Source organism: Hyla sarda, unplaced genomic scaffold (genome assembly GCF_029499605.1).
Source record: "Hyla sarda isolate aHylSar1 unplaced genomic scaffold, aHylSar1.hap1 scaffold_683, whole genome shotgun sequence".
Taxonomy (NCBI): Eukaryota; Metazoa; Chordata; class Amphibia; order Anura; family Hylidae; genus Hyla; species Hyla sarda.
In genome coordinates, this window is record NW_026610700.1 from 2,348 (window position 1) to 19,199 (window position 16,852).

Genomic DNA, 16,852 nt, shown 5'->3' on the forward strand with positions numbered 1-16,852 from the left:
GTGACCCTATAGAGAGGATATATATATATACTGTGTATAGTACACGTGGTGACCCTATAGAGAGGATATATATACTGTGTATAGTACACGTGGTGACCCTATAGAGAGGATATATATATACTGTGTATAGTACACGTGGTGACCCTATAGAGAGGATATATATACTGTGTATAGTACACGTGGTGACCCTATAGAGAGGATATATATATATACTGTGTATAGTACACGTGGTGACCCTATAGAGAGGATATATATACTGTGTATAGTACACGTGGTGACCCTATAGAGAGGATATATATTATATATACTGTGTATAGTACACGTGGTGACCCTATAGAGAGGATATATATATATATACTGTGTATAGTACACGTGGTGACCCTATAGAGAGGATATATATACTGTGTATAGTACACGTGGTGACCCTATAGAGAGGATATATATACTGTGTATAGTACACGTGGTGACCCTATAGAGAGGATATATATACTGTGTATAGTACACGTGGTGACCCTATAGAGAGGATATATATATACTGTGTATAGTACACGTGGTGACCCTATAGAGAGGATATATATACTGTGTATAGTACACGTGGTGACCCTATAGAGAGGATATATATACTGTGTATAGTACACGTGGTGACCCTATAGAGAGGATATATATATACTGTGTATAGTACACGTGGTGACCCTATAGAGAGGATATATATACTGTGTATAGTACACGTGGTGACCCTATAGAGGATATATATACTGTGTATAGTACACGTGGTGACCCTATAGAGAGGATATATATACTGTGTATAGTACACGTGGTGACCCTATAGAGAGGATATATATACTGTGTATAGTACACGTGGTGACCCTATAGAGAGGATATATATATACTGTGTATAGTACACGTGGTGACCCTATAGAGAGGATATATATACTGTGTATAGTACACGTGGTGACCCTATAGAGAGGATATATATATACTGTGTATAGTACACGTGGTGACCCTATAGAGAGGATATATATATACTGTGTATAGTACACGTGGTGACCCTATAGAGAGGATATATATATACTGTGTATAGTACACGTGGTGACCCTATAGAGAGGATATATATACTGTGTATAGTACACGTGGTGACCCTATAGAGAGGATATATATATACTGTGTATAGTACACGTGGTGACCCTATAGAGAGGATATATATATATACTGTGTATAGTACACGTGGTGACCCTATAGAGAGGATATATATACTGTGTATAGTACACGTGGTGACCCTATAGAGAGGATATATATATACTGTGTATAGTACACGTGGTGACCCTATAGAGAGGATATATATATATATATAATATACTGTGTATAGTACACGTGGTGACCCTATAGAGAGGATATATATACTGTGTATAGTACACGTGGTGACCCTATAGAGAGGATATATATATACTGTGTATAGTACACGTGGTGACCCTATAGAGAGGATATATATATACTGTGTATAGTACACGTGGTGACCCTATAGAGAGGATATATATACTGTGTATAGTACACGTGGTGACCCTATAGAGAGGATATATATACTGTGTATAGTACACGTGGTGACCCTATAGAGAGGATATATATATATATATATACTGTGTATAGTACACGTGGTGACCCTATAGAGAGGAGATATATATATATATATATACTGTGTATAGTACACGTGGTGACCATATAGAGAGGATATATATACTGTGTATAGTACATATAATAGAGAGGATATATATATATACTGTGTATAGTACATATAATAGAGGATATATATACTGTGTATAGTACATATAATAGAGGATATATATATATACTGTGTATAGTACATATAATAGAGGATATATATACTGTGTATAGTACATATAATAGAGGATATATATACTGTGTATAGTACATACTAATAGAGGATATATATATATACTGTGTATAGTACATATAATAGAGGATATATATACTGTGTATAGTACATATAATAGAGGATATATATACTGTGTATAGTACATATAATAGAGGATATATATACTGTGTATAGTACATATAATAGAGGATATATATACTGTGTATAGTACATATAATAGAGGATATATATACTGTGTATAGTACATATAATAGAGAGGATATATATATATACTGTGTATAGTACATATAATAGAGGATATATATACTGTGTATAGTACATATAATAGAGGATATATATACTGTGTATAGTACATATAATAGAGAGGATATATATATATACTGTGTATAGTACATATAATAGAGAGGATATATACTGTGTATAGTACATATAATAGAGGATATATATACTGTGTATAGTACATATAATAGAGGATATATATACTGTGTATAGTACATATAATAGAGGATATATATACTGTGTATAGTACATATAATAGAGGATATATATACTGTGTATAGTACATATAATAGAGGATATATATACTGTGTATAGTACATATAATAGAGGATATATATATATACTGTGTATAGTACATATAATAGAGGATATATATACTGTGTATAGTACATATAATAGAGGATATATATATATACTGTGTATAGTACATATAATAGAGGATATATATACTGTGTATAGTACATATAATAGAGAGGATATATATACTGTGTATAGTACATATAATAGAGGATATATATACTGTGTATAGTACATATAATAGAGAGGATATATATATATACTGTGTATAGTACATATAATAGAGAGGATATATACTGTGTATAGTACATATAATAGAGGATATATATACTGTGTATAGTACATATAATAGAGGATATATATACTGTGTATAGTACATATAATAGAGGATATATATACTGTGTATAGTACATATAATAGAGGATATATATACTGTGTATAGTACATATAATAGAGGATATATATACTGTGTATAGTACATATAATAGAGGATATATATACTGTGTATAGTACATATAATAGAGAGGATATATACTGTGTATAGTACATATAATAGAGGATATATATACTGTGTATAGTACATATAATAGAGAGGATATATACTGTGTATAGTACATATAATAGAGGATATATATACTGTGTATAGTACATATAATAGAGAGGATATATACTGTGTATAGTACATATAATAGAGGATATATATACTGTGTATAGTACATATAATAAAGGATATATATACTGTGTATAGTACATATAATAGAGGATATATATACTGTGTATAGTACATATAATAGAGAGGATATATACTGTGTATAGTACATATAATAGAGGATATATATACTGTGTATAGTACATATAATAGAGAGGATATATATACTGTGTATAGTACATATAATAGAGAGGATATATACTGTGTATAGTACATATAATAGAGAGGATATATATACTGTGTATAGTACATATAATAGAGGATATATATATATACTGTGTATAGTACATATAATAGAGGATATATATACTGTGTATAGTACATATAATAGAGAGGATATATACTGTGTATAGTACATATAATAGAGGATATATACTGTGTATAGTACATATAATAGAGGATATATATACTGTGTATAGTACATATAATAGAGAGGATATATACTGTGTATAGTACATATAATAGAGGATATATACTGTGTATAGTACATATAATAGAGGATATATATACTGTGTATAGTACATATAATAGAGGATATATATACTGTGTATAGTACATATAATAGAGAGGATATATACTGTGTATAGTACATATAATAGAGGATATATACTGTGTATAGTACATATAATAGAGGATATATATATACTGTGTATAGTACATATAATAGAGGATATATATACTGTGTATAGTACATATACAGGACACGTGGGGGGGGGGGGGGGGTGTACTGTATATTAGAGAGACACATCTTCTCCACAGCTCTGACCTGTTCTCCAGTCCGTCCACATATTCCTTCTTCTTCTTCCGGCTCTCCTGTGCCGATCGCTTGTTCCGGATCTTTCTTCGGACACGTTTCAGTGCTCGCTCCTCGGTCTGCACAGACAATGCACAATAATTACTCATCTCCTCCGCCATATACTGAGGACTATCCTCACCCACCAGGTACAGGGGGTCTAAGGGGTCCGGTTACCTTGGTGAGGGGAAGGTGCTGAGGTAACGTGACGCCTTCCTTCCCCAGGAGCCGAGATTCCTCCTCAGTCAACTGCAGAACCTGAGACACCAAGAGGAACAAGTCACCGACCGAACCGGAAAGGTCATCGTGTCATCAGGTCACATGATCCAGAACATACCTGCCCAGTCTGGTACCGATAATCACCATCCTCCTCCTCATCCTCCATACATAGACCATCTGGGTCCATCACCTCCAGATCAGTCTCCTCCACACACACATCTGCGGACAGAGACAAATGTCAGAGAACATCAGGGAGGAGGGGTCCGACATCGGGGAGGAGGGGTCAGACATCATCGGGGAGGAGGGGTCAGACATCATCGGGGAGGAGGAGTCAGACATCATCGGGGAGGAGAGGTCAGACATCATCGGAGAGGAGAGGTCAGACATCATCGGGGAGGAGGGGTCAGACATCATCGGGGAGGAGGGGTCAGACATCATCGGGGAGGAGGGGTCAGACATCATCGGGGAGGAGGGGTCAGACATCATCGGGGAGGAGGGGTCAGACATCATCGGGGAGGAGGGGTCAGACATCATCGGGGAGGAGGGGTCAGACATCATCGGGGAGGAGGGGTCAGACATCATCGGGGAGGAGGGGTCAGACATCATCGGGGAGGAGGGGTCAGACATCATCGGGGAGGAGGGGTCAGACATCATCGGGGAGGAGGGGTCAGACATCATCGGGGAGGAGGGGTCAGACATCATCGGGGAGGAGGGGTCAGACATCATCGGGGAGGAGGGGTCAGACATCATCGGGGAGGAGAGGTCAGACATCATCGGAGAGGAGAGGTCAGACATCATCGGAGAGGAGAGGTCAGACATCAGGGAGGAGGGGTCAGACATCAGGGAGGAGGAGTCAGACATCAGGGAGGAGGGGTCAGACGGTCACATGGTAGGAGGGGTCAGACATCATCAGGGAGGAGGGGTCAGACATCATCAAGGAGGAGGGGTCAGACATCATCAGGGAGGAGGGGTCAGACATCATCAGGGAGGAGGAGTCAGACATCATCGGGGAGGAGGAGTCAGACATCATCGGGGAGGAGGGGTCAGACATCATCGGGGAGGAGAGGTCAGACATCATCGGGGAGGAGGGGTCAGACATCATCGGGGAGGAGGGGTCAGACATCATCGGGGAGGAGAGGTCAGACATCATCGGGGAGGAGGGGTCAGACATCATCGGGGAGGAGGGGTCAGACATCATCGGGGAGGAGGGGTCAGACATCATCGGGGAGGAGGGGTCAGACATCATCGGGGAGGAGGGGTCAGACATCATCGGGGAGGAGAGGTCAGACATCATCGGAGAGGAGAGGTCAGACATCATCGGAGAGGAGAGGTCAGACATCAGGGAGGAGGGGTCAGACATCAGGGAGGAGGAGTCAGACATCAGGGAGGAGGAGTCAGACATCAGGGAGGAGGGGTCAGACGGTCACATGGTAGGAGGGGTCAGACATCATCAGGGAGGAGGGGTCAGACATCATCAAGGAGGAGGGGTCAGACATCATCAGGGAGGAGGGGTCAGACATCATCGGGGAGGAGGGGTCAGACATCATCGGGGAGGAGGGGTCAGACATCATCGGGGAGGAGGGGTCAGACATCATCGGGGAGGAGGGGTCAGACATCATCGGGGAGGAGGGGTCAGACATCATCGGGGAGGAGGGGTCAGACATCATCGGGGAGGAGGGGTCAGACATCATCGGGGAGGAGGGGTCAGACATCATCGGGGAGGAGGGGTCAGACATCAGGGAGAAGGGGTCAGACATCAGGGAGGAGGAGTCAGACATCAGGGAGGAGGAGTCAGACATCAGGGAGGAGGGGTCAGACCGTCACATGGTAGGAGCACCAGTCTGTAGCATACAGGGGGCGCCATATTCCTGTGTACCCGCTGAGGTCATACCTAGGTCGATGAAGACGTCCCCATCACAGGTTTCGGACCGCACGCTCTGCAGCATGGAGTAGTTGTGTTCCGTGTGGACGATGTTGGGGCTGTCGGGTGGAGACGGCTCCCAGGTACCAGGAGACGATATGGCCGCCAGACCCTCAGATATCCCACTGTCACTGGCCAGAGGAGAGCTGGGACCCTCACCGAGCGGACTGCCCAGGAGCTCACACAGGAAGCCGTCCACCACCGGGTCACTCAGCACCTGCAACAATAATGGAGGTTACTGGTAGTTAACAAGATCCATCACCGAGCAACTCCACCAAAGATCCATCACCGAGCAACTCCACCAAAGATCCATCACCGAGCAACTCCACCAGAGATCCATCACCGAGCAACTCCACCAGAGATCCATCACCGAGCAACTCCACCAAAGATCCATCACCGAGCAACTCCACCAGAGATCCATCACCGAGCAACTCCACCAGAGATCCATCACCGAGCAACTCCACCAGAGATCCATCACCGAGCAACTCCACCAGAGATCCATCACCGAGCAACTCCACCAAAGATCCATCACCGAGCAACTCCACCAAAGATCCATCACCGAGCAACTCCACCAAAGATCCATCACCGAGCAACTCCACCAAAGATCCATCACCGAGCAACTCCACCAAAGATCCATCACCGAGCAACTCCACCAAAGATCCATCACCGAGCAACTCCACTAAAGATCCATCACCGAGCAACTCCACCAAAGATCCATCACCGAGCAACTCCACCAAAGATCCATCACCGAGCAACTCCACCAAAAATCCATCACCGAGCAACTCCACCAAAGCTCCATCACCGAGCAACTCCACCAAAGCTCCATCACCGAGCAACTCCACCAAAGATCCATCACCGAGCAACTCCACCAAAGATCCATCACCGAGCAACTCCACCAAGGATGCATCACCGAGCAACTCCACCAAAGATCCATCACCAAACAACTCCACCAAAGATCCATCACCGAGCAACTCCACCAAAGATCCATCACCGAGCAACTCCACCAAAGATCCATCACCGAGCAACTCCACCAAAGATCCATCACCGAGCAACTCCACCAAAGATACATCACCGAGCAACTCCACCAAAGATCCATCACCGAGCAACTCCACTAAAGATCCATCACCAAACAACTCCACCAAAGATCCATCACCGAGCAACTCCACCAAAGATCCATCACCGAGCAACTCCACCAAGGATGCATCACCGAGCAACTCCACCAAAGATCCATCACCGAGCAACTCCATCAAAGATCCATCACCGAGCAACTCCACCAAAGATCCATCACCGAGCAACTCCACCAAAGATCCATCACCGAGCAACTCCACCAAAGATCCATCACCGAGCAACTCCACCAAGGATACATCACCGAGCAGCTTCACCCTGATATACAGCATCAAATGGAGATAACGTAGCAGTAGGGTTGGGGAGGACGTGGCGGCGGGGGTTTGGCTGTATCGTGCGGCAGCGTGGTTCTCTCTCAGGACCCCCCCAGATTCTTACCTCCAGACCCAGGGGTCCCCACCCCCCCTCCTCATGGACACCATCCGCAGGCACGTGGGGGAATATGTCGTCCAGAAGGTCATCCAAGAAATCCGAGTTCTCCATCTCCTCAAATTCTCCAAACAGCGACATCTAGAGAGACAGGAAAGTCACTGCACCTGTATGACATGGTAATGAGGGGGGAGGAGTCATAAACTAATGGGGGGGAGGAGTGTCATCATGAGGGGGGGGTGATATCAAAGGTTAGGGGTGTGATACAAGAGTGAGGGGTGAGATACAAGAGTGAGGGGTGAGATACAAGAGTGAGGGGTGAGATACAAGAGTGAGGGGTGAGATACAAGAGGGAGGGGTGAGATACAAGAGGGAGGGGTGAGATACAAGAGGGAGGGGTGAGATACAAGAGGGAGGGGTGAGATACAAGAGGGAGGGGTGAGATACAAGAGGGAGGGGTGAGATACAAGAGGGAGGGGTGAGATACTAGAGGGAGGGTGAGATACTAGAGGGAGGGGTGAGATACTAGAGGGAGGGGTGAGATACTAGAGGGAGGGGTGAGATACTAGAGGGAGGGGTGAGATACAAGAGGGAGGGGTGAGATACAAGAGGGAGGGGTGAGATACAAGAGTCAGGGGTGAGATACAAGAGTCAGGGGTGAGATACAAGAGTCAGGGGTGAGATACAAGAGTCAGGGGTGAGATACAAGAGTCAGGGGTGAGATACAAGAGTCAGGGGTGAGATACAAGAGTCAGGGGTGAGATACAAGAGTCAGGGGTGAGATACTAGAGGGAGGGGTGAGATACTAGAGGGAGGGGTGAGATACTAGAGGGAGGGGTGAGATACTAGAGGGAGGGGTGAGATACAAGAGGGAGGGGTGAGATACAAGAGGGAGGGGTGAGATACAAGAGGGAGGGGTGAGATACAAGAGGGAGGGGTGAGATACAAGAGGGAGGGGTGAGATACAAGAGGGAGGGGTGAGATACAAGAGGGAGGGGTGAGATACAAGAGGGAGGGGTGAGATACAAGAGGGAGGGGTGAGATACAAGAGGGAGGGGTGAGATACAAGAGGGAGGGGTGAGATACAAGAGGGAGGGGTGAGATACAAGAGGGAGGGGTGAGATACAAGAGGGAGGGGTGAGATACAAGAGGGAGGGGTGAGATACAAGAGGGAGGGGTGAGATACAAGAGGGAGGGGTGAGATACAAGAGGGAGGGGTGAGATACAAGAGGGAGGGGTGAGATACAAGAGGGAGGGGTGAGATACAAGAGGGAGGGGTGAGATACTAGAGGGAGGGGTGAGATACTAGAGGGAGGGGTTTGATACTAGAGGGAGGGGTGAGATACTAGAGGGAGGGGTGAGATACTAGAGGGAGGGGTGAGATACAAGAGGGAGGGGTGAGATACTAGAGGGAGGGGTGAGATACTAGAGGGAGGGGTGAGATACAAGAGGGAGGGGTGAGATACAAGAGGGAGGGGTGAGATACAAGAGGGAGGGGTGAGATACTAGAGGGAGGGGTGAGATACAAGAGGGAGGGGTGAGATACAAGAGGGAGGGGTGAGATACAAGAGGGAGGGGTGAGATACAAGAGGGAGGGGTGAGATACAAGAGGGAGGGGTGAGATACAAGAGGGAGGGGTGAGATACAAGAGGGAGGGGTGAGATACAAGAGGGAGGGGTGAGATACAAGAGGGAGGGGTGAGATACAAGAGGGAGGGGTGAGATACAAGAGGGAGGGGTGAGATACAAGAGGGAGGGGTGAGATACAAGAGGGAGGGGTGAGATACAAGAGGGAGGGGTGAGATACAAGAGGGAGGGGTGAGATACAAGAGGGAGGGGTGAGATACAAGAGGGAGGGGTGAGATACAAGAGGGAGGGGTGAGATACAAGAGGGAGGGGTGAGATACAAGAGGGAGGGGTGAGATACTAGAGGGAGGGGTGAGATACTAGAGGGAGGGGTGAGATACTAGAGGGAGGGGGTGAGATACAAGAGGGAGGGGTGAGATACAAGAGGGAGGGGTGAGATACAAGAGGGAGGGGTGAGATACAAGAGGGAGGGGTGAGATACAAGAGGGAGGGGTGAGATACAAGAGGGAGGGGTGAGATACAAGAGGGAGGGGAGAGATACAAGAGGGAGGGGTGAGATACTAGAGGGAGGGGTGAGATACAAGAGGGAGGGGTGAGATACCAGAGGGAGGGGTGAGATACAAGAGGGAGGGGTGAGATACTAGAGGGAGGGGTGAGATACTAGAGTGGTAATGAGGGATGGGGGGTCTCTGTTTAGTTGTCATGGAGATAATATGGTAATGAGGGATGGGGGGTCTCTGTTTAGTTGTCATGGAGATAATATGGTAATGAGGGATGGGGGGGTCTCTGTTTAGTTGTCATGGAGATGATATGGTAATGAGGGATGGGGGGGTCTCTGTTTAGTTGTCATGGAGATGATATGGTAATGAGGGATGGGGGGGGTCTCTGTTTAGTTGTCATGGAGATAATATGGTAATGAGGGATGGGGGGGTCTCTGTTTAGTTGTCATGGAGATAATATGGTAATGAGGGATGGGGGGGGTCTCTGTTTAGTTGTCATGGAGATAATATGGTAATGAGGGATGGGGGGGTCTCTGTTTAGTTGTCATGGAGATAATATGGTAATGAGGGATGGGGGGGTCTCTGTTTAGTTGTCATGGAGATAATATGGTAATGAGGGATGGGGGGGTCTCTGTTTAGTTGTCATGGAGATAATATGGTAATGAGGGATGGGGGGTCTCTGTTTAGTTGTCATGGAGATAATATGGCAATGAGGGATGGGGGGGGTCTCTGTTTAGTTGTCATGGAGATGATATGGTAATGAGGGATGGGGGGGTCTCTGTTTAGTTGTCATGGAGATGATATGGTAATGAGGGATGGGGGGGTCTCTGTTTAGTTGTCATGGAGATAATATGGTAATGAGGGATGGGGGGGTCTCTGTTTAGTTGTCATGGAGATAATATGGTAATGAGGGATGGGGGGGTCTCTGTTTAGTTGTCATGGAGATAATATGGTAATGAGGGATGGGGGGGGTCTCTGTTTAGTTGTCATGGAGATAATATGGTAATGAGGGATGGGGGGGGGTCTCTGTTTAGTTGTCATGGAGATGATATGGTAATGAGGGATGGGGGGGGTCTCTGTTTAGTTGTCATGGACATGATATGGTAATGAGGGATGGGGGGGGTCTCTGTTTAGTTGTCATGGAGATGATATGGTAATGAGGGATGGGGGGGGTCTCTGTTTAGTTGTCATGGAGATGATATGGTAATGAGGGATGGGGGGTCTCTGTTTAGTTGTCATGGAGATAATATGGTAATGAGGGATGGGGGGTCTCTGTTTAGTTGTCATGGAGATAATATGGTAATGAGGGATGGGGGGGGTCTCTGTTTAGTTGTCATGGAGATGATATGGTAATGAGGGATGGGGGGGGGCTCTGTTTAGTTGTCATGGAGATGATATGGTAATGAGGGATGGGGGGGGTCTCTGTTTAGTTGTCATGGAGATGATATGGTAATGAGGGATGGGGGGGGGGGTCTCTGTTTAGTTGTCATGGAGATGATATGGTAATGAGGGATGGGGGGGGGTCTCTGTTTAGTTGTCATGGAGATAATATGGTAATGAGGGATGGGGGGTCTCTGTTTAGTTGTCATGGAGATGATATGGTAATGAGGGATGGGGGGTCTCTGTTTAGTTGTCATGGAGATGATATGGTAATGAGGGATGGGGGGGGTCTCTGTTTAGTTGTCATGGAGATGATATGGTAATGAGGGATGGGGGGGGTCTCTGTTTAGTTGTCATGGAGATAATATGGTAATGAGGGATGGGGGGGTCTCTGTTTAGTTGTCATGGAGATATGGTAATGAGGGATGGGGGGGTCTCTGTTTAGTTGTCATGGAGATGATATGGTAATGAGGGATGGGGGGGTCTCTGTTTAGTTGTCATGGAGATATGGTAATGAGGGATGGGGGGGTCTCTGTTTAGTTGTCATGGAGATGATATGGTAATGAGGGATGGGGGGTCTCTGTTTAGTTGTCATGGAGATGATATGGTAATGAGGGATGGGGGGGTCTCTGTTTAGTTGTCATGGAGATAATATGGTAATGAGGGATGGGGGGTCTCTGTTTAGTTGTCATGGAGATATGGTAATGAGGGATGGGGGGTCTCTGTTTAGTTGTCATGGAGATGATATGGTAATGAGGGATGGGGGGTCTCTGTTTAGTTGTCATGGAGATATGGTAATGAGGGATGGGGGGTCTCTGTTTAGTTGTCATGGAGATGATATGGTAATGAGGGATGGGGGGTCTCTGTTTAGTTGTCATGGAGATAATATGGTAATGAGGGATGGGGGGGGTCTCTGTTTAGTTGTCATGGAGATGATATGGTAATGAGGGATGGGGGGGTCTCTGTTTAGTTATCATGGAGATGATATGGTAATGAGGGATGGGGGGTCTCTGTTTAGTTGTCATGGAGATAATATGGTAATGAGGGATGGGGGGGTCTCTGTTTAGTTGTCATGGAGATAATATGGTAATGAGGGATGGGGGGTCTCTGTTTAGTTGTCATGGAGATATGGTAATGAGGGATGGGGGGGGTCTCTGTTTAGTTGTCATGGAGATGATATGGTAATGAGGGATGGGGGTCTCTGTTTAGTTGTCATGGAGATGATATGGTAATGAGGGATGGGGGGGTCTCTGTTTAGTTGTCATGGAGATGATATGGTAATGAGGGATGGGGGGTCTCTGTTTAGTTGTCATGGAGATGATATGGTAATGAGGGATGGGGGGGTCTCTGTTTAGTTGTCATGGAGATAATATGGTAATGAGGGATGGGGGGTCTCTGTTTAGTTGTCATGGAGATATGGTAATGAGGGATGGGGGGTCTCTGTTTAGTTGTCATGGAGATGATATGGTAATGAGGGATGGGGGGGTCTCTGTTTAGTTGTCATGGAGATATGGTAATGAGGGATGGGGGGTCTCTGTTTAGTTGTCATGGAGATGATATGGTAATGAGGGATGGGGGGTCTCTGTTTAGTTGTCATGGAGATAATATGGTAATGAGGGATGGGGGGGGTCTCTGTTTAGTTGTCATGGAGATGATATGGTAATGAGGGATGGGGGGGTCTCTGTTTAGTTATCATGGAGATGATATGGTAATGAGGGATGGGGGGTCTCTGTTTAGTTGTCATGGAGATGATATGGTAATGAGGGATGGGGTCTCTGTTTAGTTGTCATGGAGATAATATGATAATGAGGGATGGGGGGGTCTCTGTTTAGTTGTCATGGAGATGATATGGTAATGAGGGATGGGGGGGTCTCTGTTTAGTTGTCATGGAGATGATATGGTAATGAGGGATGGGGGGTCTCTGTTTAGTTATCATGGAGATGATATGGTAATGAGGGATGGGGGGGTCTCTGTTTAGTTGTCATGGAGATAATATGGTAATGAGGGATGGGGGGGTCTGTTTAGTTGTCATGGAGATGATATGGTAATGAGGGATGGGGGGGGGTCTCTGTTTAGTTGTCATGGAGATGATATGGTAATGAGGGATGGGGGGGTCTCTGTTTAGTTGTCATGGAGATAATATGGTAATGAGGGATGGGGGGGTCTGTTTAGTTGTCATGGAGATGATATGGTAATGAGGGATGGGGGGGGGTCTCTGTTTAGTTGTCATGGAGATGATATGGTAATGAGGGATGGGGGGGGTCTCTGTTTAGTTGTCATGGAGATAATATGGTAATGAGGGATGGGGGGGTCTGTTTAGTTGTCATGGAGATAATATGGTAATGAGGGATGGGGGGGGTCTGTTTAGTTGTCATGGAGATGATATGGTAATGAGGGATGGGGGGGTCTCTGTTTAGTTGTCATGGAGATAATATGGTAATGAGGGATGGGGGGGTCTCTGTTTAGTTGTCATGGAGATGATATGGTAATGAGGGATGGGGGGGTCTCTGTTTAGTTGTCATGGAGATAATATGGTAATGAGGGATGGGGGGTCTCTGTTTAGTTGTCATGGAGATAATATGGTAATGAGGGAGTCTCTGTTTAGTTGTCATGGAGATGATATGGTAATGAGGGATGGGGGGGTCTCTGTTTAGTTGTCATGGAGATGATATGGTAATGAGGGATGGGGGGGGTCTCTGTTTAGTTGTCATGGAGATGATATGGTAATGAGGGATGGGGGGGGTCTCTGTTTAGTTGTCATGGAGATAATATGGTAATGAGGGATGGGGGGGTCTGTTTAGTTGTCATGGAGATGATATGGTAATGAGGGATGGGGTCTCTGTTTAGTTGTCATGGAGATGATATGGTAATGAGGGATGGGGGGGGTCTCTGTTTAGTTGTCATGGAGATAATATGGTAATGAGGGATGGGGGGGTCTGTTTAGTTGTCATGGAGATGATATGGTAATGAGGGATGGGGTCTCTGTTTAGTTGTCATGGAGATGATATGGTAATGAGGGATGGGGGGGGTCTCTGTTTAGTTATCATGGAGATGATATGGTAATGAGGGATGGGGGGTCTCTGTTTAGTTATCATGGAGATAATATGGTAATGAGGGATGGGGGGGGTCTCTGTTTAGTTGTCATGGAGATAATATGGTAATGAGGGATGGGGGGTCTCTGTTTAGTTGTCATGGAGATAATATGGTAATGAGGGATGGGGGGGTCTCTGTTTAGTTGTCATGGAGATGATATGGTAATGAGGGATGGGGGGGTCTCTGTTTAGTTGTCATGGAGATGATATGGTAATGAGGGATGGGGGGTCTCTGTTTAGTTGTCATGGAGATAATATGGTAATGAGGGATGGGGGGTCTCTGTTTAGTTGTCATGGAGATGATATGGTAATGAGGGATGGGGGGGTCTCTGTTTAGTTGTCATGGAGATAATATGGTAATGAGGGATGGGGGGGGTCTCTGTTTAGTTGTCATGGAGATAATATGGTAATGAGGGATGGGGGGTCTGTTTAGTTGTCATGGAGATGATATGGTAATGAGGGATGGGGGGGGTCTCTGTTTAGTTGTCATGGAGATAATATGGTAATGAGGGATGGGGGGGGTCTCTGTTTAGTTGTCATGGAGATAATATGGTAATGAGGGATGGGGGTCTCTGTTTAGTTGTCATGGAGATGATATGGTAATGAGGGATGGGGGGGGGTCTCTGTTTAGTTGTCATGGAGATGATATGGTAATGAGGGATGGGGGGGGTCTCTGTTTAGTTGTCATGGAGATGATATGGTAATGAGGGATGGGGTCTCTGTTTAGTTGTCATGGAGATGATATGGTAATAAGGGGCGGAGTCTCCCCGCTGTAGTAATGAGGGCTCTCACCTCTCCGGTATTTCTCCGGTATAATCACATATAAAGTCACCGCCGTTTCTTCTCCTCCGATCACTTCCCCTCCTCTCGTCTCTTCCGGGTTCCAACACTACACAGATGACGTCATTGTCTCCCTGTCACCGCGCAGCATGCCGGGAGATGTAGTTATCACAGAGCCCGATTACCTGCCACGTCCGCAGCCACGCCTCTTCATCCTGCCTGCTGATTGGCTGAAGGGCATGTGATTTGGAGGTTACGCCCCCTGTATGTGACTTTTAAGGGCGGGAAATCGGATCTATGGCAGCACGTCATGTGATCTCTGCCCCGCCCCTAGACTTCATACGATTGGTCAGGGCTCCTCCTCCAAGACAAAACCGCACGGGCTCCGCCCACTGTGACGTCTGGTTGGGAGGGGTGGAGACAAAGACTGTGATGGAAAGTACCGAGTCCTGAGATACAACTGCGGTACAGCTGAGATACATGAGAGGAAATAATGCGGTACAGCTGAGATACATGAGATACTGCGGTACAGCTGAGATACATGAGAGGAAATACTGCGGTACAGCTGAGATACATGAGATACTGCGGTACAGCTGAGATACATGAGAGGAAATAATGCGGTACAGCTGAGATACATGAGATACTGCGGTACAGCTGAGATACATGAGAGGAAATACTGCGGTACAGCTGAGATACATGAGATACTGCGGTACAGCTGAGATACATGAGAGGAAATAATGCGGTACAGCTGAGATACATGAGATACTGCGGTACAGCTGAGATACATGAGAGGAAATACTGCGGTACAGCTGAGATACATGAGAGGAAATACTGCGGTACAGCTGAGATACATGAGAGGAAATATTGCGGTACAGCTGAGATACATGAGATACTGCGGTACAGCTGAGATACATGAGAGGAAATAATGCGGTACAGCTGAGATACATGAGATACTGCGGTACAGCTGAGATACATGAGAGGAAATACTGCGGTACAGCTGAGATACATGAGATACTGCGGTACAGCTGAGATACATGAGAGGAAATAATGCGGTACAGCTGAGATACATGAGATACTGCGGTACAGCTGAGATACATGAGAGGAAATACTGCGGTACAGCTGAGATACATGAGAGGAAATACTGCGGTACAGCTGAGATACATGAGATACTGCGGTACAGCTGAGATACATGAGAGGAAATAATGCGGTACAGCTGAGATACATGAGAGGAAATAATGCGGTACAGCTGAGATACATGAGATACTGCGGTACAGCTGAGATACATGAGAGGAAATACTGCGGTACAGCTGAGATACATGAGAGGAAATACTGCGGTACAGCTGAGATACATGAGATACTGCGGTACAGCTGAGATACATGAGAGGAAATAATGCGGTACAGCTGAGATACATGAGAGGAAATAATGCGGTACAGCTGAGATACATGAGATACTGCGGTACAGCTGAGATACATGAAAGGAAATACTGCGGTACAGCTGAGATACATGAGATACTGCGGTACAGCTGAGATACATGAGAGGAAATAATGCGGTACAGCTGAGATACATGAGATACTGCGGTACAGCTGAGATACATGAGAGGAAATACTGCGGTACAGCTGAGATACATGAGATACTGCGGTACAGCTGAGATACATGAGAGGAAATACTGCGGTACAGCTGAGATACATGAGATACTGCGGTACAGCTGAGATACATGAGAGGAAATACTGCGGTACAGCTGAGATACATGAGAGGAAATACTGCGGTACAGCTGAGATACATGAGATACTGCGGTACAGCTGAGATACATGAGAGACTGTGATACAGCTAAGATACATGAGATACTGCGGTACAGCTGAGATACATGAGAGGAAATACTGCGGTACAGCTGAGATACATGAGAGGAAATA

At 45.8% G+C, this 16,852-nt stretch overlaps 1 protein-coding gene across 1 annotated transcript; it reads right to left on the reverse strand.

Annotated features, from left to right (window-relative positions):
- Window positions 1-3,904: 3,904 nt before the first annotated feature.
- On the reverse strand, window positions 3,905-15,268 carry LOC130343455 (cyclic AMP-responsive element-binding protein 3-like protein 3; the record flags this gene model as incomplete). Its single annotated transcript, XM_056554357.1, has 6 exons — window positions 14,954-15,268; window positions 7,613-7,744; window positions 6,080-6,326; window positions 4,307-4,407; window positions 4,147-4,227; window positions 3,905-4,049 (listed from the first exon to the last, which is right to left on the reverse strand). Coding segments are annotated over exons 2-6 (706 nt in total), but the record flags the coding sequence as incomplete, so codon positions are not given.
- Window positions 15,269-16,852: the final 1,584 nt, after the last annotated feature.